General features: G+C 47.6%; 1 protein-coding gene across 1 annotated transcript in view; it reads right to left on the bottom strand.

Moving 5' to 3' along the window:
• NT5E (5'-nucleotidase ecto) overlaps positions 1–21,892 on the bottom strand; it is a 46,441-nt gene extending 24,549 nt beyond the window's left edge. The window contains exons 1-3 of the mRNA XM_068149068.1: positions 21,378–21,892; positions 13,979–14,201; positions 1,537–1,725 (exon numbers count right to left, since the gene is read on the bottom strand). Coding sequence (XP_068005169.1) covers positions 1,537–1,725; positions 13,979–14,201; positions 21,378–21,710 — 745 coding nt within the window. The 5' untranslated portion in view covers positions 21,711–21,892. The remainder of the gene's footprint in view (positions 1–1,536; positions 1,726–13,978; positions 14,202–21,377) is intronic.
• Between the last annotated feature and the right edge of the window lie 537 nt (positions 21,893–22,429).

The raw sequence follows: 22,429 nt of genomic DNA, 5'->3' as shown, positions 1-22,429 counted from the left end.
ACATGGTGCTACCCCTGGGACTGGGGCACAAGAGAAATTTTGCTGACAGCTACTGAGAGTTCCTGTTATACACTCAAGCAGTTGATGAAGTTTCTGGCAGATTTAATGAGCTACTTTTGGTGGTTGAAAACAAAACCAAACCAAACCCCTTTTCACAGTCTCAGGCTGTGTCGGGGAGGTTTAGGTTGGATGTTAGGAAGAAGTTCTATACAGAGAGAGTGATTGCCCATTGGAATGGGCTGCCTGGGCAGGTGGTGGAGTCACCATCATTGGAGGTGTTCAGGAGGAGACTTGATGGGGTGCTTGGTACCATGGTTTATTTATTTAGGTGGGTTGGATTGGTTGATAGGTTGAACTTGATGATCTTGAAGGTCTCTTCCAACCTGGTTTGGTTTATTCTAAATAAATGGTTCATTCTTTTGTTTATTCTTTTACTTGTGTCATCATGCTTTAGCACAGGGAAGGCAGCAGCCCTGGAGAAGCTGCTGGTGGCAGGTTCTACATAAAGCAGAACAGCTGCTGAGGAAATCAGATCAACACTTACCTCTGGAATGATGTTTATCTCTAGGGCAAAGAAGAATAAAGTGAGAGATTAAAAGAAGGACTGAAAAAGACAGAGGAAACATGGGGAAAATATTTTAGTGGCAGGGATAAGAGAGACCTGTGAATACAGAATCACATTCTGTGGAAAATCAACTCTGGGACCACTTTTGAAGTCTCATACGACTGACCTATGAATACAGAATCACATTCTACGGAAAATTAACCGGGCTGTTCAGTCTGGGGAAGAGAAGGCTCCCAGGTGACCTAATTGTGGCCTTCCAATATCTGAAGGGGGCCTACAGGAAGGCTGGGGAAGGACTTCTCAGAATCTCAGGTAGTGATAGGACTAGGGGGAATGGAATGAAGATTCAGGCTGGACGTGAGGAGGAAGTTCTTCACCATGAGAGTTGTGAAGCCCTGGAATGGGTTGTCCAGGGAGGTGGTTGAGGCCCTATCCCTGGAGGTGTTTAAGAGCAGGCTGGACGAGGCTTTGGCCAGCCTGATGTAGTGTGGGGTGTCTCTGCCCATGGCAGGGGGGTTGGAACTAGATGATCCTTGTGGTCCCTTCCATCCCTGACTGATACTACGATACTATGATAACCCTTGTGCCACCTTTGAAGCCTCATATGTTAAGGCATATACAAACTGAAATGTAGACATCTTTTTTATTCCTTTATATGTGTGAACTTGAAGCAAGTACAATAGGTTTGGCAGGAATTTAGGAGTGTTGCTGCCTTTGTTCCTCTGTCACACTCTGAATACATCACCATGAGCATCCACGGCACTAGGGAGCATTTCAGTGAGTTAGGGCACTCCTTGCTCACAGGCTGTATTAAGTTCCACCATGGCAGTTACAGATAGGTGGCCAGCTATGAACCTGACCCAGCAGAGCCGGCAGTAAACCACATTTGTGAAAGTCCTCTTGAGTTTAAAACGACAACAATCCGTTTCAGAGACGCTTTAGAAGCAACATTTCAGTAGGAAGTAAAATACCTGTATAGAGAAATGTGTTGGTGTGTCCTCCAATGACAACATCCACTCCTTTCACCTTCTGGGCAATATTCTTGTCCACAGTAAAACCAGAGTGTCCGAGGGCAATTATCTTGTTCACCCCCATAGCAGTAAGTTTGTCCACTTGCACTTGCAACGCTTCAATTTCATCTTCAAAGACTACATCATCCCCTTAAAAAACAAACAAACAAGACCAAACATGAATGTGTTTACAAACTAACTCAATTGCTACCTTTGTTTTTAAAGGAGGAGTTGATACTGGGTACTCTTTTGTATAACTAATTGAACTTTGAATGTCAGCAGCTTTCCGATGGCCGCAGTTGGTTCAGGCTCCTGACCTGACCTGCTGTTCTGCAATGTCTCAAGGAGCACCTGGGTGCTTAGACTAACACAACATTCCTGTGCTGAGCTGCATGTACTTGCCCATATTAGACAAGTTGTAACTTCATTAAAACAAATCCAGTTACACCACTGGTGGTATCAAATAGTGACTATCAAATAGCCTTTGCTATTTAGCTAGAGAAAGGAAACTTTGCCCTCTACAACTACCTGAAAGGTGGTTGTAGCCAGGAAGGGGTTGGTCTCTTCTCCCAAGCAACCAGTACCAGAACAAGGGGAGACAGTCTCAAGCTGCACCAGGGGAGGTTTAGACTCGAGGTGAGGAGAAAGTTCTTCACCGAGCGAGTCATTCGTCATTGGAATGTGCTGCCCAGGGAGGTGGTGGAGTCACCGTCCCTGGAGGTGTTCAAGAGGGGATTGGATGTGGCACTTGGTGCCATGGTCTAGTCCTGAGGTCTGTGGTGACAGGTTGGACTAGATGATCTCTGAGGTCTCTTCCAACCTTAGTGATACTGTGATACTGTAAGTATGTCAGTAAGTGTCTGAATATAAACACTTGCACTGTGCTGCAAAGCTTTTTTTCTTCCCAAAATACATTTCTTTCAGATCTTCCACCACCTCCTGAGTTAATTCTCTCTTTTTACTCCACTCACCTCATTCTTGCATTGTGCTTCAAAGCTTTTTTACTTCCCAAAATACATTTCTTTCAGATCTTCCACCTTCTCCTGAGTTAATTCTCTCTCTTTGTGCTCCACTCACCTTATTCTTTCATTGTGCTTTAAAGCTTTTTTTCCCCCAAAATAAATTTCTTTCAGATCTTCCACTTTCTCCTGAGTTAATTCTCTCTCTTTTTACTCCACTCATCTCTTTCTTGCATTGTGCTTCAAAGCTTCAATGTATTTTGCTTCCCAAAATACATTTCGTTCAGATCTTCCACCTTTTCCTGAGTTAATTCTCTCTCTTTCCCCTCCACACTCATCTCATTCTTTTCCCTTGCCCCAAGGCTTTAAACAGCAGCTTCTTCCAAATCCTGCACTGAAGTCTGAATTGTTTTTTTTCCACAGAAATTATCTCACTTAATGTGAACGACCCTCAGCAATACCAACACAGCGCAGCACACAGTTGAGCAACCATCCTGAAAGGACAACATAAAGAACAGAACGTCTGGAAAGCAGAAACCTTTTCTGCACCACAATGGTGAGAAACTCACAATCCTTCTGCAAGGTTTCTGTGCCTCCTGAGATAGAATAGAATAGAATAGAATAGAATAAACCAGGTTGGAAGAGACCTTCAAGATCATCAAGTCCAACCTATCATCCAACACCACCTAATCAGCTAACCCATGGCACCAAGCACCCTGTCAAGTCTCCTCCTGAACACCTCCAGTGACGGTGACTCCACCACCTCCCCAGACAGTCCATTCCAATGGGCAATCACTCTCTCTGTGTAAAACTTCCTCCTGACCTCCAGCCTGAACTTCCCCTGGCGCAGCCTGAGACTGTGTCCTCTTGTTCTGGTGCTGGCTGCCTGGGAGAAGAGACCAACCTCTGCCTGTTTACAACCCCCCTTCAGGTAGTTGTAGAGAGCAATAAGGTCACCCCTGAGTCTCCTCCTCTCCAGGCTAAGCAGCCCCAGCTCCCTCAGTCTCTCCTCATAGGGTTTGTGTTCCAAGCCCCTCACTAACTTCGTTGCCCTTCTCTGGACTCGTTCCAGCAAGTCAACCTCCTTCCTAAACTGAGGGGCCCAGAACTGGACACAGGACTCGAGGTGTGGCCTAACCAGTGCAGTGTACAGGGGCAGAATGACCTCCCTGCTCCTGTTGGCCACACTGTTCTTAATGCAGGCCAGGATGCCATTGGCCCTCCTGTCCACCTGGGCACACTGCAGGCTCATGTTCATCCTACCATCAACCAGCACCCCCAGGTCCCTCTCTGCCTGGCAGATGATCCTAATGTGAGAAGCAGTTAAAAGAGCACTACACAAAAATGCTCTTTTATCCTGGGCATGGCTTTTGGGTTGTGCAAATAGAATAGAATAGAACAAACCAGGTTGGAAGAGACCTTCGATATTGCGTCCAACCCATCACCCAACACAACCTAATGAACTAAACTATGGCACCAAGCACCCCATCAAGTCTCCTCCTGAGCACCTCCAATGATGGTGACTCCACCACCTCCCTGGACAGCACATTCCAATGGGCAATCATTCTCTCTGAGTAGAATTTCTTGCTAACATGCAGCCTAAACCTCCCCTGGTGCAGCCTGAGACTGTGTCCTCTTGTTCTGGTGCTGCTTGCCTGGGAGAAGAGACCAACCTCTGCCTGTCTACAACCTCCTTAAAGGTAGTTGTAGAGAGCAATAAGGTCACCCCTGAGTCTCCTTTTCTCCAGGCTAAGCAGCCCCAGCTCCCTCAGCGTCTCCACATAGGGCTGGTGTTCCAAACCCCTCACCAGCCTTGTTGCCCCTCTCTGGACACGCTCCAGCAATAGATGCTAATTTCTCTCACAAAGTGTTGAGAATAAAGTTTAAGAACAGAGTCACCAAGCTGTAATCAGAAACATTCCAGTGAAGACTACCAAGCAATAGACCCATTCTACCAACTGCTCCTCTACCTAACTCCTCTCCTTCCTGCAGAAATCTTTCAATCAAATGATCTTGAAATATGCCTTTAAAGTCAGAAGAATTTACATTACTTCATAACAAAGGGAGGAGTGAAACGAATTCACAATCCAGTGCAAAATGTCTCAGGAAATGAAGAGGAAGCTGCTACAATGGAAGAGATAAAAGGGGGTTACATAAATTGGTTTGCCACCACACCCTCTGAATAGTTCTGTTACTGCCAGAGGGAATCTTTGTACTGCACATTGCAGAGTGAATTATGCAGTGCATCCCCACATTTTCCTCTCATGGACATCTTCTTAGAACCAAACAGTCATAAGTTAGTTGAGATTGGAAGGGAATGACATTCAGGAGCCATCAAGTCCCAAGCCAGCTCAAAGCAAGAACTCAAAGCCACATGAGGGTGCTCAGTCTTGCTTGAGCATGCCGAAGTTCCACAACCTCTCTGGGCAACCTATTGCATGCCTTAAGTGCTCTTACCGTGACAAATCTTTTCCTTACATCCCACCATCATTTCCTGTGGTACCACTTGAGCCCATTGTTTCTTGTCCTTTCTCTGTGTCCCCCTGGGAAATCTGTCCCTGTCTTCTTTACAAACCCCCTTAAGAGAGTGGAAGGATGCCCTTAGTTACCCCTTAGCCCTCCTTCTCCAGGTCAAAGGAAGCCATCAACTTCAGCCCCTCTTTGTACCTTCTTGTGCCTGACAGAAGCTTTGCCTGGTGTAGAGCTACTGGCAAAAGGGGAAGCCTGAGAAATGGTCCTTGAGCATAGGCCCTTCACGTGCTCATCTCACCACCCATGGACAGCTACAGTATCACAGTATCACAGTATCACAGTATCACTTAGATTGGAAAGGACCTCGAGGATCATCGAGTCCAACCTGTCAACACAGACCCCATGACTAGACCATGGCACCAAGTGCCACATCCAATCTCCCCCTGAACACCTCCAGGGTCGATGACTCAACCACCTCCCTGGGCAAACCGTTCCAATGCCGAATGACTCGCTCGGTGAAGAACTTCCTCCTCACCTCGAGTCTAAACCTCCCCTGGCGCCATGCCCACCATGGTGCCTGGGCCAGATCTGTAAAGACAGCTGAGCTCTCTAAATGATGAGCAAGAGGGAGCTCCTGCTAGCACACAGTCACCTGCAGGCTAACTTCTCCCATGGCATGCAGCCAGGAGGACCATGACAACCAAGCTCTCCTCATCAGCACCAGCTCTGTTGCCCTGCTACGCCACTGTAGCCTATACCATGCCATACACTGAAGACATATTAATCTTCAACTAATGTTAAAACCAATAGGTTGTGGAGTCTCCCTCTCTGGAGATATTCAAGACCCATCCGGATGAGTTCCGGTCTAGGTGATCCTGCTGTGGCAGGAGGCTTGGACTGGATGATCTCTCAAGGTCCCTTCCAGCCCCTAACATTCTGTGATTCTGAAACCTGTCCCTGAGGGGACAATCAAGACCTGCCCCATGCCAATCAGAGTATCTCTTTCCAGGAACTGTTACAGCAGCCCACAGGAAAGCACCAGTGCTGGGTCTGGCAGCGGCAGTGCCAGCTTACCCACCCAGTGACCACCTGTTGCCCACCCTGCCCTCAGAAAGGGCTTGTACTCAGCTCTGGTGAGGCTGCACCTTGACCAGTTTTGGGCGCCTCAATACAGGAGAGATGTGGAGTTGCTGGAGCCAGTGCAGAGGAGGGCAACAAAGCTGGGGAAGGGCTTGGAGAATAAATCTGATGAAGAGCAACTGAAGGATGCTGGGGATGGTTAGTTTGGCAAAGAGGAGGCTGAGGGGAGACCTCATTGCTCTCTATAACTACATGAAAACATGTTGTAGAGAGGTTGGTGCTGGTCTCTTCTCCCAGGTAATTAGTGATAGAACAAGAGGGAACAGCCTCAAGCTGCCACTGGGTAAGTTTAGACTGGACATTAGGAAAGTATTTTTCACAGTCTGGTCAGGCACTGGAATGTGCTGTCAGGGAGGTGGTTGAGTCACCAAGCCTGGATGTGTTTCAAGGTGGTTTGTATGTGGTGCTTGGGGATGTGGTTTAGGGGTGAACTTTGTAGAGTATGGTTCTTGGTTGGACTTGGTGATCCTGAGGGTCTTGCCCAACCTGAATGTATCTGTGATTCCTGCTGGGGCTGGGCTGCAGGGGCTGCTTGTACCCTCTCTCTGCAACCTAACTGTGCTGGTTTAGGCTGGATGTTAGGAAGAAGTTCTTCATAGAAAGAGTGATTAGCCATTGGAATGGGCTGCCCAGGGAGGTGGTGGAGTCACCATCACTGGTTTAGGAAGAGACTGGATGGGGTGCTTGGTGCCATGGTTTAGTTGGTTAGATGGTGTTGGGTGATAGGTTGGACTCAATGGTCTCAAAGGTTTCTTCCAACCTGGTTAATTCTATTCTATTCTATTCTATTCTATTCTATTCTATTCTATTCTATTCTATTCTATTCTATTCTATTCTATTCTATTCTATTCTATTCTATTCTACTCTACTCTACCCTACCCTACCCTACCCTACCCTACCCTATCCTATCCTATCCTATTTCCATTCCATTCCATTCCATTCCACAGAGCTTTGTATCCTGTCATCTCAGCACTTGATCCAGCCAAGCTAAAATGGGACTGCAGGTTCAGAAGTTCTGCAGTGAGTGACTGCAAGAGCAGCTGCACAGCTCTCACGTCTCTGTGAAACCAGGCACAAAGCAATATTCTGCTAGGCAATCAGCTGTGCATTCTCCAAAACAATCTGAACTGAAAGGAAGTGCTTGTTTATGAGTGAGTTAGTGCTCCTGTCAGTATTTCACTTCTCTTTCAAGGCATTACACTGTTGTGACATCCTCTGCTCTTTTTAGATGGGGTAGAATTTCAGGTAAAATATCCAGGTTTTGTTACAAATGAAGAAGGAAAAGAACCAGTTGCACGTTAAGGATGTTATGCAAGCAAGTGGCATTGAGTGCACCCTCAGCAAGTTTGCTGATGACACCAAGCTGTGTGGTGCAGCAGACACGCTGGAGGGAAGGGATCCATCCAGAGGGACCTTGACAGGCTGGAGAGGTGGGCACAAGCCAACCTCATGAAGTTCAATAAGAGCAAGTGCAGGGTCCTGCATCTGGGTCGAGGCAATCCCAGGCACAAATACAGGCTGGGCAGTGACTGGCTGGAAAGCAGCCCTGAGGAGAGAGACTTGGGGGTGCTGGTGGACAAAAAGCTCAACATGAGTTCTCAATGTGCACTTGCAGCCCGCAAAGCCAATCAGATCCTGGGCTGCATCAGGAGAAGTGTGGCCAGCAGGTCGAGGGAGGTGATCCTCCCCCTCTACTCAGGCCTGGTGAGACCCCACCTGGAGTACTGTGTCCAGTTCTGGAGCCCCTATTACAAGAGGGATGTGGAGGTGCTGGAACGTGTCCAGAGAAGGGCCACAAGGATGATCAGAGGGCTGGAGCACCTCTGCTATGAGGACAGACTGAAGGAGTTGGGGCTGTTCAGTCTGCAGAAGAGAAGGCTCTGAGGTGACCTAATTGTGGCCTTCCAGTATCTGAAGGGGGCCTACAGGAAGGCTGGGGAAGGACTTGTCAGGATCTCAGGTAGTGACAGGACTAGGGGGAATGGAATGAAGCTGGAGGTGGGGAGATTCAGGCTGGATGTGAGGAGGAGGTTCTTCACCATGAGAGTGGTGAAACCCTGGAATGGGTTGTCCAGGGAGGTGGTCGAGGCCCCGTCCCTGGGGGTGTATAAGAGCAGGCTGGATGAGGCTCTGGCCAGGCTGATCTAGTGTGGGGTGTCCCTGCCCGTGGCAGGGGGTTGGAACTAGATGATCCTTGTGGTCCCTTCCAACCCTGAATGAAACTATGAAACTATGAAACTATGAAACTATAAGCTAGACAGATTAAGTGGGATATGTGGAATTTACAGTTCAGGTTTAGAAAACTGCCAAGTCGATTGTTTCAGTATGTATTCTGCTGCCTGTTGTGCTACAGAATAAGCAGGTTTGGGTTTCCACCCTACACAAAATGACTGTGGACAAAATGAGACATACTATCTCACAGCACCAAATCTGTATGCAGCATCTCTCAGGACAGACAAATAATTAACTGTTTTGTGGGGTTTACACCACCAGTTCAGGACTAAAACCAGTGAACATCATACACCAGAAAGATAATTTTGGGATTATCAGTGAAAAGGATAGGATAGGATAGGATAGGATAGGATAGGATAGGATAGGATAGGATAGGATAGGATAGGATAGGATAGGATAGGATAGGATAGGATAGGATAGGATGCTTTGGGTTGGAAGTGACTTCCAAAGGTCTTTCTAGTCTAGCCCCCCTGCAGTCAGCAGGGACATCCTCCACTAGATTACTGTGCTTGAAGCCTTGTCAAGCCTGAGCTTCAGTATCTCAAGGGATGGAGCCTCAACCTCCTCCATGAACAACCTGTTCCAGTGTTCCACCACCCTCATGGGAAAGAACTTGTTCCTAACATCCAGCCTAAATCTCCTCTTCTCTAACTTCAAACCATTGTCCTTTCTCCTGTCACTGTAGGCCTTTGGAAACAGTCCCTCTGTAGCCTTCTTGGAGGCCCCCTTCAGGTACTGGAAAGTCCCTGTTAGGTCTCCCTGGAGCCTCCTCTTCTCCAGGCTGAATAACCCCAGCTCCCTCAGCCTGTCATTGTAGGAGAGGTGCTCCAGCCACCTGAACATTTTCATGGCCCTACTTTGGACCCAACTCTTGGAATAGGAGAGAAATAAGCTCCTCAAACAAGAGGAGTAATATCAAAGGGGTAGATCCAGGTCAAAAGCTTGAAGCCACATTCACGCTCAGATTGCTGTTCCCTAAACCAAGGGTCTGGACAATTCTGTCTATGCACCAAGTTGGGAACAACTCTGGAAGGCTGGGGAAGGACTTCTCAGGATCTCAGGTAGTGATAGGACTAGGGGGAATGGAATGAAGCTGGAGGTGGGGAGATTCAGGCTAGATGTGAGGAGGAGGTTCTTCACCATGAGAGTGGTGAAGCCCTGGAATGGGTTGTCCAGGGAGGTGGTCGAGACCCCGTCCCTGGAGGTGTTTAAGAGCAGGCTGGATGAGGCTCTGTCCAGCCTGATGTAGTGTGGGGTGTCCCTGCCCATGGCAGGGGGGTTGGAACTAGATGATCCTTGTGGTCCCTTCCAACCCTAAATGATACTATGATACTATGATACTATGATGGAAAAACCAGCTGGGCATTCAGCTGAGATAAGCTGTAGACAGCAAAACCAAGGAGAACTTCAGAGAAACTGCCAATTGGCTCTAACCTACAAACTGTGCTAGGAGTTCCCCATCCCTATGGTTTCCAAACAGCAACACTAGCAGTACCTTTAGCGGAGATTAATTGTTCCTTCACAATGGAAACAGTGAGATTTAAGGGCTTCTATCCGCTGTTCAAGTGTGTTGATAGCTGTTTCAGGCAAGCTGGGGAAAGTACAAGTTGTACCTTCATCATTCTATGGAACTCATGGAGATTTCACAACAGGAGAAATGACACCAAAGATATCCATGGAAAGCAGTCACGCAGGAATTCAGCTTTCAGCACTTTTGAGCTTCCTATTTGCTTTGAGAACGCCCCAAAGAGTGAACAGCATGCCAAAGGAATTGCTGCAGAGCCTGAGAAGACTGAATCATCAGGAAGAAGTGTGTAGAGATAAGCAAGGGGCTGAATTTAAAATCCACAGCATATCTTATTCGCTGATCAAAGGAATTAGGTTGATAATCATTCTGCCACCTACGACGACTCTATCATTCTGAAGGATTGCTGGGTGATGGGTGATAGATAGTCATTAAGTTGTATTAAAATAGCCTGAATTCACATTTGTAAAGCTTCCAACTGTTCTTCCACACTCTGAGATGGCAAAGTGGAAAATTATAAGAACTCTGATTGCTATAAATGTCACTGCTAGGCTTTGCCTTGCTTGTTGCTCAACTACACTGTGGAATACGCTTAGCTTAAGGCTGCTTCAGCTCTATCCATGGAGCTAACAAGTCCTCCCTTTGAAGCCTGTTTTTTCTAGTCAGAGTCTCTATTATAAGGCTCAGCATAGTGAGGCATTCATTAGGATGTCTAGATGTTACTTGATTTGCTGTTTCCAAATGTTATAAGGAATAACATTTGAAAGATGATATTTAAATAACGATATTTATATATGATGACACCAAGCTGTGTGGTGCAGCTGATAGGCTGGAGGGAAAGGATTCATCCAGAAGGACCTTGACAGCCTGGAGAGGTGGGCCCATGACAACCTCATGAGGGTCAACAAGACCAAGTGCAAGGTCCTGCATCTGGGTCGGGGCAATCCCAGGCACTGATATAGGCTGGGCAGGGACTGGCGCGAGAGCAGCCCTGAAGAAAAGGATTTGGGGGTGCTGGTGGATGAGAAGCTCAATATGAGCCAGCAGTATGCACTTGCAGCCCAGAAAGCCAATCACATCCTGGGCTGCATCAAGAGAAGTGTGGCCAGCAGGTCAAGAGAGGTGATTATCCCCCTCTACTCCACTTTGGTGAGACCCCACCTGGAGTTATGTATCCAGTTCTGGAGCCCCTATTACAAGTTAAATCTGGACTGTGCTGGAAGGTATCTGAAGGGGGCCTACAAGAAAGCTGGGGAGGGACTTTTTAGGGTGTCAGGTAGTGATAGGACTAGGGGGAATGGAGCAAAATTAGAGGTGGGTAGATTCAGATTGGATGTTAGGAAGCAGTTCTTCACCATGAGGGTGGTGAGACACTGGAATAGGTTTCCCAGGGAGGTGGTAGAAGCCTCATCCCTGGAGGATTTTAAGGCCAGGCTGGATGTGGCTCTGAGCAAACTGATCTAGTGTGAAGAGTTCCTGCCTGTGGCAGAAGGGTTGGAACTAGATGTTCCTTGAGGTCCCTTCTAACCCTGATAATTGTATGATTAAATGTTTCAAAGACCCATTCCAACACTCTCTGGATTTTCTTCTAGTCTATTTATTTGCAAGAAAGTGATTTTGATGACCTCACCACACCAATACAGTTATTAGGAAGAGGAGCTGAGTTCTTTTACTAATCTTTAATGAAGAACTATATCAGCTCTGTCCATTTTCTCAGACATAAGACAGGTGAAATTCCATTCCCTACACACAAAACATCTCTTTTCATAGAAAAAAGAGAGGAAAAAAGCAAGGATTCAAAAAGCACATCACTGTAAAATATAAATGAGACACAGGAGTCTGTTCTGACCTCAGATGTCTGCTTCCTGATAGTTTTCACATACAGTACAGGAGTAAAAAAATCACAGAAGGAAAAGTTGTGTATTCTATTACTTCCTCAAAGTGCTAAATATTCCTTTATTTCAAGAAAGTTATTCATTATTTCATGGAAACATAGAATCAATAAGGTTGGAAAAGACCTCAAAGATCATCAAGTCCAACCTGTCACCCAACACCTCATGACTACTAAACCATAGCTCCAAGTGCCACATCCAATCCCCTCTTGAACACCTCCAGGGATGGTGACTCCACCACCTCCCTGGGCAGCACATTCCAATGGCTAACAACTCTCTCAGTGAAGAACTTCCTCCTCACATCCAGCCTATTTCTTTATTACTAAGCAATGGAAAAAGAAGTAATAATATGAAGTCCGTTTTTAAGGACTGGATCAGCCCTCTTAAGGGAAAGGCTGAGAGACTTGAGAATCTTTGGCTTAGAAAGGACTGAGAGGGGATCTTATTGATGCCTTAAATTTCTAAAGGGGAGGTGTCAAGAGGATCACAGAATCACAGAGCTTTAGGGGCTGAAAGGGACTTCAAAAGACCATCTAGTCCAACCCCTCTGCCAGAGCAGGATCACCTATACCGGATCCCACAGAACACACCCTGTGATGATGAGACTGAGCTCTTTTTGGTGGTGCCCAGTGACAGGACAAGGGGCAATGGGCACAAACTAGAACACAAGAGGTCCCATGTAAACATAAGGAAAAGCTGCTTTAATGTGAGGGTGTTGGAGCACTGGGACAGGCTGCCCAGACAGGTTGTGGAGTCTCCTTCTCCAGGGTCATTCTCAACCTGCAATCTGATCCAGGTGAACCTGCTTTAGCAGAGAGGTTGGACTAGGTGATCTCCAGAGGTCCTTTCTAACCCTCAGCATTCTGCGATTCTATGACTCAGTGTGGAAAATGTTTTAAACCAGTATTCAGAGCATCCTTACTGGCACAAAGCAGGGAAGAAAGTCTGATTTTGTCAGAGGAAGCCTGAGGTTTAAGTGGGCAGTGACTCAGAGTTCCTACAGCTGATTTAAATGTGTTTCTCGTTACATTGGAACATTTTATTTTGCTAAAACAAATATAAGCCCTCAACAAACCAAAACCTCTCAAATGTTGGGAAAAAATAGACAGAAATTGAGAAGCTTTTTCCTCCTCAATTCTAATTTTACTCATGAATGAAGCAATTGTGGTTAAAAAGCTGAATGGGTGTTCGGTCTGCAGGCAAATTTCTGGAAATATCTGAGAGGATAAAAACATCTTGGGCAACTTCTGCCTGAAAACATATGAAGCTCTCCTTGCTTTTACTGAGGCTTAAGCATGGAGGCATCCAAGAGTGAAATTTCACAGAATCACAGAATCACCAAGGTTGGAAGAGACCTCAAAGATCATCAAGTCCAACCTGTCACCACAGACCTCATGACTAAACCATGGCACCAAGTACCACATCCAATCCCCTCTTCAACACCTCCAGGGATGGTGACTCCACCACCTCCCTGGGCAGCATATTCCAATGGCTAACGACTCTCTCAGTGAAGAACTTTCTCCTCACCTCCAGCCTAAACTTCCCCTGGTGCAGCTTGAGACTGTGTCCCCTTGTTCTGGTGCTGGTTGCTTGGGAGAAAAGACCAACACCCTCCTGGCTACAGCCACCCTTCATGCCTTGAACATAATTCACTCCAGAGACAAGCTGTATTAATGTTTTAACATTTGGTTAAATGGATAAGTAACAATCAAACAGAAAACAATATACATTTAAAAACTCAAATTACAATGAAAAACCCCAAAGGCCCTTTCCAGCTCTCCTGCAATCTCACTGCCTTAGAATCATAGAATCATAGAATCAATAAGGTTGGAAAAGACCTCAAAGATCATCAGGTCCAACCTGTCACCCAAGACCTCATGACTGCTAAACCACGGCACTAAGTGCCACGTCCAGTCCCCTCTTGAACACCTGAGGGTGACACTTTCTTATATTCTCAGATAAGTCAGTGCTGCTAAATAACTCAGGGCTGTAGGTAGCTTTTAATGCTGATCAGCCTTCTCCCATTTAAAAACAGGCAGTTACAAAGTAAATAAAACATGCAAATACTGATAAAACAACAAAATCTCCAGTTTTCACCTGAAAATCATTCATCTTTGGATGCAAATGAACAAGTAATAGAACAGCAACAAAAGATATAAGCTTGTTTAGTAAATAAAGCTTACCTGGTTGTGAAAGAAAAGAAGTTTCCTTTGTCGTGTAGCCAACAATTCCCACTGATTCTGAGCCAAAATGTACTATTTTAAAAGGGTGAACATATTTCATCATTTCATCTGCTAATGGAGTTTTCCCCTTAATGTTTGCACTCAGGATTGTAAAGTTAGCATTTACAAGAAGAGGATCCAATAATCCCTTCACGCCTTCATCAAATTCGTGGTTCCCCAAAGCCTGTGAAAAGCAAGAGGAAAGTATAAGACCCTACCTCCAAAATTCAGTCTAAATACTCCCATAAATGGCAGACAAGGCATGTTTGAGGTAACAGAGTCTCTGTGCTTGGGAAGAAAAACCTATCTCAGCATCATAGAACAGTTTTGGTTGGAGGAGACCTTTAAGATCATCAGGTCCAACTGTTAACCCAGCGCTGCAAAGTCCACCACTAAAGCATGTCCTTCACCACCACATCTACACATCGTTTAAATGCCTCCAGGGATGGTGACTCCACCACTTCCCTCTGAAGCCTGTTCCATTGCCTCACAACCCTTTTGGTGGAGAAATATTTCCAGTAATAAATTCAATATAAATCTCTGTCTTGTCTTAAACAGCACATTCCTGTTTCTCATGCACACAGAAATGATATATATATTATTTTTTTAGGCTTAGGGTTTTGGTTGTTAGACTCTCTTAATACAGAGGCAAAAGTCAAAATGTCAACAAATGTCTTTCTAAATAAACATTTGTAATCATATATCAGATTAAAACCCAAAGGGTTTCTGCAAAGCAAGAGGATTAACAATAACCACAAAAGAAAACAGGTATTTTGTACATGGAAAATACACTGCTTAAAAGAAATACTGACTAGGAATGGAATGGAATGGAATGGAATGGAATGGAATGGAATGGAATGGAATGGAATGGAATGGAATGGAATGGAATGGAATGGAATGGAATTAACCAGGTTGGAAGAGACCTTTGAGATCATCATGTCCAACCCATCACCCAACACCATCTAATCAACTAAACCATGGCACTAAGCACCCCATCCAGTCTCTTCCTAAACACCTCCAGTGATGGTGACTCCACCACCTCCCCAGCAGCCCATTCCAATGGCCAATCACTCTCTCTATGAAGAACTTCTTCCTAACATCCAGCCTGAACCTCCCCTGGCTCAGCTTGAGACTGTGTCCTCTTGCCAAGGACAATATTTCTTTTAAGAGCTTGTGCCTGGACTACAGTTTTGTAAAATGAATTTAATTCACATTTAGTAAGAGTTCTTGTGTGTTCAATGTAACAAGGAACTATCATTTTCTAGCCTTCATCAATATCATTACCTAGTGGAAGCTCTAATGTTTATCAGCTAGGGAGAATCTCCACAAACAATCCACAACCAGCACCAGAACAAGAGGACACAGTCTCAAGTTGCGCCAGGGAAGGTTTAGGCTGGATGTTAGGAAGAAGTTCCTCAGAGAAAGAATGATTGGCCATTGGAATGTGCTGCCCAGGGAGGTGGTGGAGTCACCATCATTGTGGGTGTTTAGGAGGAGACTGGATGGGGTGCTTGGTGCCATGGTTTAATTGGTTAGATGGTGTTGGATGATGGGTTGGATGCGATGATCTTGAAGGTCTCTTCCAACCTGGTCTGGTCTATTTCTATTTCTCTATTCTATTCTATTCTATTCTATTCTATTCTATTCTATTCTATTCTATTCTATTCTATTCTATTCTATTCTATTCTATTCTTATTCTGTTCCATTCCATTCCGTTCCGTTCCACTCCGTTCCATTCCATTCCATTCCATTCCATTCCATTCCATTCCATTCTATAACAAGTGTGTGCATAACACTGTGAAGTGCTAAGAGTACCACACAGAGCTGGCAGACCAGTTTATTTATTAGCAACGTAATACCAACAAGGTGAAAATATTTAGTTGGTTAAGTAGACAAAAGCTGATGTATCTTAAAGGCCCATGGAACTTTTCCCTATCCACCCCTTTTCCACGCTCAGCCTAAGATACTGTATGCCTGTGCCTGCAAGTTTGGCAATAGGCAGCAAAACCTCTAGAGTCAGCAACTTTGCAGAAGCACAATACACACAAGAACCTTGTTGCATGCTTGGGTGTTAGTGAAGGAAAAGTTATGCTTACAGAAAAGTGATATTAGTGTAGCTTGGCATTTGGTAACTTGGTACAAGTTTTCAGGTGGCAGGCGGAGCAAAACATGAAAGGGATCACAGTATCACAGTATAACTTAGGTTGGAAAGGACCTCGAGGATCATCGAGTCCAACCTATCAACACAGACCCCATGACTAGACCATGGCACCAAGTGCCACGTCCAATCTCCTCTTGAACACCTCCAGGGACAATGACTCAACCACCTCCCTGGGCAACCCGTTCCAATGACGAATGACTCGCTTGGTGAAGAATTTCCTCCTCACCTCGAGTCTAAACCTCCCCTGGTGCAGCTTGAGACTGTGTCCCCTTGTTCTGGTGCTGGTTGCCTGGGAGAAGAGACCAACCTCTTCCTGGCTACAACCACCTTTCAGGTAGTTGTAGAGGGCAATGAGGTCGCCCCTGAGCCTCCTCTTCTCCAGGCTAAACAATCCCAGCTCCCTCAGCCTCTCCTCATAGGGCTTGTGCTCAAGGCCTCTCCCCAGCCTTGTTGCCCTTCTCTGGACACGTTCAAGTGTCTCGATGTCCTTCTTAAACTGAGGGGCCCAGAACTGGACACAGGACTCGAGGTGTGGCCTAACCAAAGCAGAGTACAGGGGCACAATGACTTCCCTGCTCCTGCTGGCCACACTATTCCTAATGCAGGCCAGGATGCCATTGGCCCTCCTGGCCACCTGGGCACACTGCTGGCTCATATTCAGGTGGCTGTCGATCAGCACCCCCAGGTCCCTCTCTGTTTGGGAGCGCTCCAGCCACTCCGACCCCAAATGTTAAAATGCTAAAGCCAATGAGCCAACTTTTCCAGACAGAGTGTGCTCATCATTTCATTGGGAAGATTAAGTGGGGAAAGTCACATTGATCATCTAAAAAGACTTACAGACCTCTCTGCTCTACTTAAACACCTTCTATGTGTTTGTTACAACTTCTGTTCCCCAGATTATACTAACCCCTATCACGCTCCAACTCATGCAGGACCCTGAAGCCACTGAAGCCATGGAAGCTTGGTTTCAAGATACTGATGGGCAGTGTCTTTCTTTGGGGGTTAGGGGGGAGGGTGTCTGTGTAGACTCCTGACTCCTTTAATCCCCATTGGGCACCATGATGCTGCAGCACTTTTCCACAGAACTCAGAGCTATCCTTCAGAAAATCCTGACTTGGGAAGACACAATGCACTCCAACTGTGTTCCATTTTCCATCATATTCTATCTACTGCAATCTTATTTGCTGTAAAAAAAAGAAAGACTAATAGAAACAAAGAACAACACTCTAAGGAAACTCATTTTGGTGCCAACTGATGTTCTGAAAAGATGTCCACGGTCTAGTAGAGCATCTCAGATTGGTAACAAGCTATTTCCTTTTGGCTGATGCATATTCCTCCAAGACAGGCAATTAACCCTCCCCTCCAAAAGGCTGCAAATTAAACAAGAATTTGAATTGAATGTAGCTGTCATTAGCTTGTCGTGAAAAGAAGAAAGGAAAGCACAACAAACAAACCACTTATGAAACCTTGTTTCTCTTGGCTTTGTATCTTGCATTTGGGTTATTCCATGTCCATTAGGATACAAGCTTTGATCAAAACTTTTCCCATGCTGTGGGTTGCTGTAAAATCTCTTGTTCATGAGAAATCACTGGTGCCTAATAACATGGTTTTATTTTTGATGCAGTTTTTCCTCTGGGAAGGATGATGTGGGCTGGTTTGAGTTCCGGCAGTCTACCTAACTACCATTACACCCAGAGCTTCAAGGACTCTTCATTTATCACAGTATCACCAAGGTTGGAAGAGACCTCAGAGATCATCGAGTCCAACCTGTCTCCACAGATCTCATGACTAGACCATGGCACCAAGTGCCACAACCAATCCCCTCTTAAACACCTCCAGGGACGGTGACTCCACCACCTCCCTGGGCAGCACATCCCAATGGGAAATTACTCCCTCCATGAAGAACTTTCTCCTCACCCCCAGCCTAAACCTTCCCTGGTGCAGCTTGAGACTGTGTCCCCTTGTTCTGGTGCTGGTTGCTAGAGAGACCAACCCCTTCCTGGCTACAACCACCTTTCAGGTAGTTGTAGCAATGAGATCTCCCCTGAGCCTCCTCTTCTCCAGGCTAAACAACCCCAGCTCCCTCAGCCTCTCCTCATAGGGCTTGTGTTCAAGGCCTCTCCCCAGCCTTGTTGCTCTTCTCTGGACACATTCAAGTGTCTCGATGTCCTTCTTAAACTGAGGGGCCCAGAACTGGACACAGTACTCAAGGTGTGGCCTAACCAAAGCAGAGTACAGGGGCACAATGACTTCCCTGCTCCTGCTGGCCACACTATTCCTAATGCAGGCCAGGATGCCATTGGCCTTCTTGGCCACCTGGGCACACTGCTGGCTCATGTTTAGGCAGCTGTCAATCAGCACCCCCAGGTCCCTCTCTGTCTGGGAGCTCTCCAGCCACTCTGACCCCAGCCTGTAGCTCTGCATGGGATTGCCGCAGCCAAAGTGCAGCACTCGGCACTTGGACTTGTTGAATGCCATCCCATTGGACTCCGGCCATCTGTCCAGCCTGTCGAGGTCCCTCTGCAGAGCCCTTCTGCCCTCTAACTGACCAACATCTGCTTCCAACTTGGTGTCATGCAACATCCTTCATCAAATCTGGATCCATTGGACGACATAAGTATAAATTACAAGGGGGCAATGATCAGGAGTATTCAGACATACAGCATGTGATCCTCCTTTTCACAAGAAAGCAAGTTAAAACAATACAGGGATACAAATTAATAGAAGGATGCAACTTCAAAGTAAAACTAGAAGACCCTGGAATGGGTTGTCCAGGGAGGTGGTCGAGGCCCCGTCCCTGGAGGTGTTTAAGACCAGGCTGGATGAGGCTCTGGCCAGGCTGATGTAGTGTGGGGTGTCCCTGCCCATGGCAGGGGGGTTGGAACTAGATGATCCTTGTGGTCCCTTCCAACCCTGAATGATACTATGATACTATGATACTTCCATTAATAGGCTTCCAATAACTGCCTTTGAGCTACTTACTTTTTGGTATATTTAACCCTAAAATTCAAATTAAGGCTAGTGACAAGAAGATTTGGAAGGCAGTATCTAGCTAAAGAGGAGAAAATAGGCTTGAGGTGATAAGAGGCATAAATGAGAAATGGGCAGATCTAAACAAGAAAATCTGTCCCAGTTGTGGAACAAACCCCTAATGCTGCCAGCCTGCCCTAAGTCCTGCTATGGCTCCTGCCCCCATCCAGTAACAACTTCTATGACTCATGTCCTCTCCTTCATCCTGTTTGTAATCCCACCCCTGTATCTCATTTCCAACCATTTCAGTAATCCCCACCCCTTCTGTTAGAGATGTGACTTCCCAAATATGGCTTAAAGGAATAGTTACTCCTGAAGTGTGTCTCTTACCTTGCTCCCTGTGCCCTCCCAGTCACTAACCCCACTGCATGGTTTCCATGGTCCGCAGGTTTAAGAATTTAAAAGGATGATACAGCACTGGTCAACACTCCGCACCTCTGTCCTCAGGCTCTTCAGCAGCAAAGTCTCTGTACCATCCCAGTCTATTCTGTCCCCTCCTGTCCACTGATGATATCCATATTACAATATGCAGCACCTCCACAGAGGTGGTTGACCACTTCACCTAAGGCTTTAGCATCCAGTACAAGCCTCTGGCTATCCAGTAGGGTGTGGAACTAATCTCATTTTGATGAAAAAGCTCATGGCTTCTCCCGAGTAGTCGGCAAACGCTTCCTGTATCATGTGTTTCTAAAACAGCATTAGTTCAACCCTGCTGATTCTGCCTCAGAGGATTTCTGTCTGTGATATGATCAGGAACTGCACAAGCTCCCTCCCAGTCTGCCCATGAACCAGTTAAACCAGCAAATGCAAGGCTGAGAAATGCCAGACAACCGCAAGCTTTGGGAAGAAAGGTGCAAAAAACCGAACCGGAGCCATTTCTGCACTGCAGAGCCCCAGAGTGCTTCCCAGCTCTCAGGGAGGATGAGTCCTGAGTGTACACACCCCTCCCCATCACTAGCAGGAGGGAAAATCCTGTTGATGCTAGTTTCGTGATAAGGAAACCGCTCACTAAGCTGTTCAGTGTCCTCACAGCCCCATCTGTTTGGTATGAAGAGTGTTTAGCCTACAAGAGTGCACTGGGTTATCCCTTTCCCTTCCGCAGCTGTTCTTAAGCAGAGGGAAGAAATGGGTAAAGCCATTTTTTACCCAGGAAAGCAAAGTGCAGCTCTCCCCAGGCAAAGGAAAATTAAAAACCAGACAGGACAGAGGATGTGACAGGCACAGAAGATTTTCCCCTCAAGCTGTCAACTGGGATGAAATAGATACACAGTCTCAAACTGCAGTGACTCTCAAACATAATTTTAGAATCTCTCCTCTTTTCTGGGGTTGTTGGCAAGCAAAATAACCCATGATGAGTTTTTATACATTAATAGGCTATTGCTCTGAGACAAAATGGTTAAGGACACGGGATGACATTCACCAATCTCTCTCCCAAATTGTTCTACCTTCCTCTCAGCGCTCTGATGGCCAAAAGAGTACAGGTGCCCGAGCTCCCTCACAGACGTGCTGTTGCAGTCCTTGAGACAGTCACACAGAGCCTGATACTCCATCATGACCACAGCTCTGGTGGGACTGGGCATGACTTGAGTGGGACTGATGAAAACTAAAAACCATGACAGCACTGCCAACGTGCGCCATCTGTCCCTTCCTTTCTGCCCGGGCTGAAGCCAGCAGGGCAGGCTGCGAGCCTTGGCCAGGATTAAGCCGTGTGTCTCGGGCCAGCCTGCTTGCCTGGTTTTTGCTAGGCTTGCTTTCATGCCTCTGCCGACCCCTTTCCAACAGAGTCGGTCCAGCTCCACGCCTGCCCCAAGACCCTGCCTCTCCCGAGGGGAGCTCCTCCAATGAACCACTCTATTTCCCTCTGCGGAGCCTTGGCATCAGCTCCCGGTTTCTGGCTGCTGGTGGAGCTGCCAGCTCACGACTTCGTTCGGCCGTGTGCCCGTCACCTCGCACATCGCTTCTCTTCTCGCCTACCTCCCGGCCGCGCCTGGTCACGGCTTACAGCGTGGCTTACAGCCTTCTCAGATGCAGCATTAAACACTCGAGGAGGCGGCAATGCACGAAACGACAGCAGTGAAAGGAAGAGAGGCACAGACCCAGTAGCACCCGTGCCAACGGAACGGGAACCCCCCAGCACCGCGCCGCTCGCCGCCCCCCGGCCCGCTTTACCATGGCATCGTAGCGCAGCAGGTTCATGAAGTGGGCAGCCTCCCGGCCCTTGAAGCGGGAGAACCACACCGTGCCCTGGTATTGGTCGCCGGCGTCCAGCAGCAGCACGTTGCGGTGCGCGGCCCGCGCCGCTGCCACCCGCGCCGCCCGCCGTGCCACGCCGCCGAAGCAGCCCTCCGCCCGCTCCGCGCCCGCGCAGCTCCGCGCCCCTGCGCCCTGCGCCTCCACCCGCCCGTGCACGTCGTTGGTGTGCAGCAGGGTGAGCCGCAGCTCCGCCGTCGCGCCCAGCACTGCCGCCGCGCACAGCCACAGCGCGCCCGCCCGCCCCGCCATGCCGCGGGGGCTCCGCGCCGGGCTCCGCGCCGCTCCGCCGGATCGGGAGCGTGGGACGGCCGCGGGAGTGGCGGAGGGACGGGGAGCGCCGCGGCGGGGCGGGGAGCGGGCGAGCAGCCGGGAAACCCGCGCAGCCTGCGCGCCGCTCCGAGGAGCCGCCGTGGCCACCCGCCCGCTGCACAGACGCTCGCTGCCTGTCGGGCGCGGAAGCCGCAGGTGCTCTGCTTCTGCTGGGCGTGTGCGAGGGTACGGGACGGCCTCCCGGGGCTGCCGGGCACTGCCCTTGCTACTCCTCGCTGCCCGCCGGTCCTCAAGGCTATCTAAGGCTCAGGCACTGTCCTGCGCCCGCGGAATTCCCTGACCTGGCTTGTCCCGTCCTCCCCACGGGTGTCCTTCACCATGGCACAACTGCCGCAGGGTTGGAGACGGGCTTTCAGCCGTCTGCTGGAGGTCAAACGAAACAGACATTCAGCCAGCCGCGAAAGGACAAACTCCAGTGTCCACAGAAAGCCTTGGTGAATGTTTAGTAGTCTGAAAGGGGGTTTCAAACCTGCACATGAAAATGTTTGTTCTAAGGGTTCCACTCAACTTCCCTCCTCTTTCTCCAACAGTGCTTAAAATAAAAGCATACTATTTCAGCCCTGAAAAGAGTCACCCTCCTTTAAGAGTTGATTTAATTACAGCTCTGGTGTTTTTAGTGGCGATTCATGAATTGCTTT

This window comes from Melanerpes formicivorus, unplaced genomic scaffold (genome assembly GCF_026170545.1).
Source record: "Melanerpes formicivorus ecotype bairdi unplaced genomic scaffold, bMelFor1.0.p_v2 SCAF_2, whole genome shotgun sequence".
NCBI classification, from domain to species: Eukaryota; Metazoa; Chordata; class Aves; order Piciformes; family Picidae; genus Melanerpes; species Melanerpes formicivorus.
Note: the sequence above shows the minus strand (reverse complement) of the source record. Positions and strands in the feature narration are given on the sequence as shown.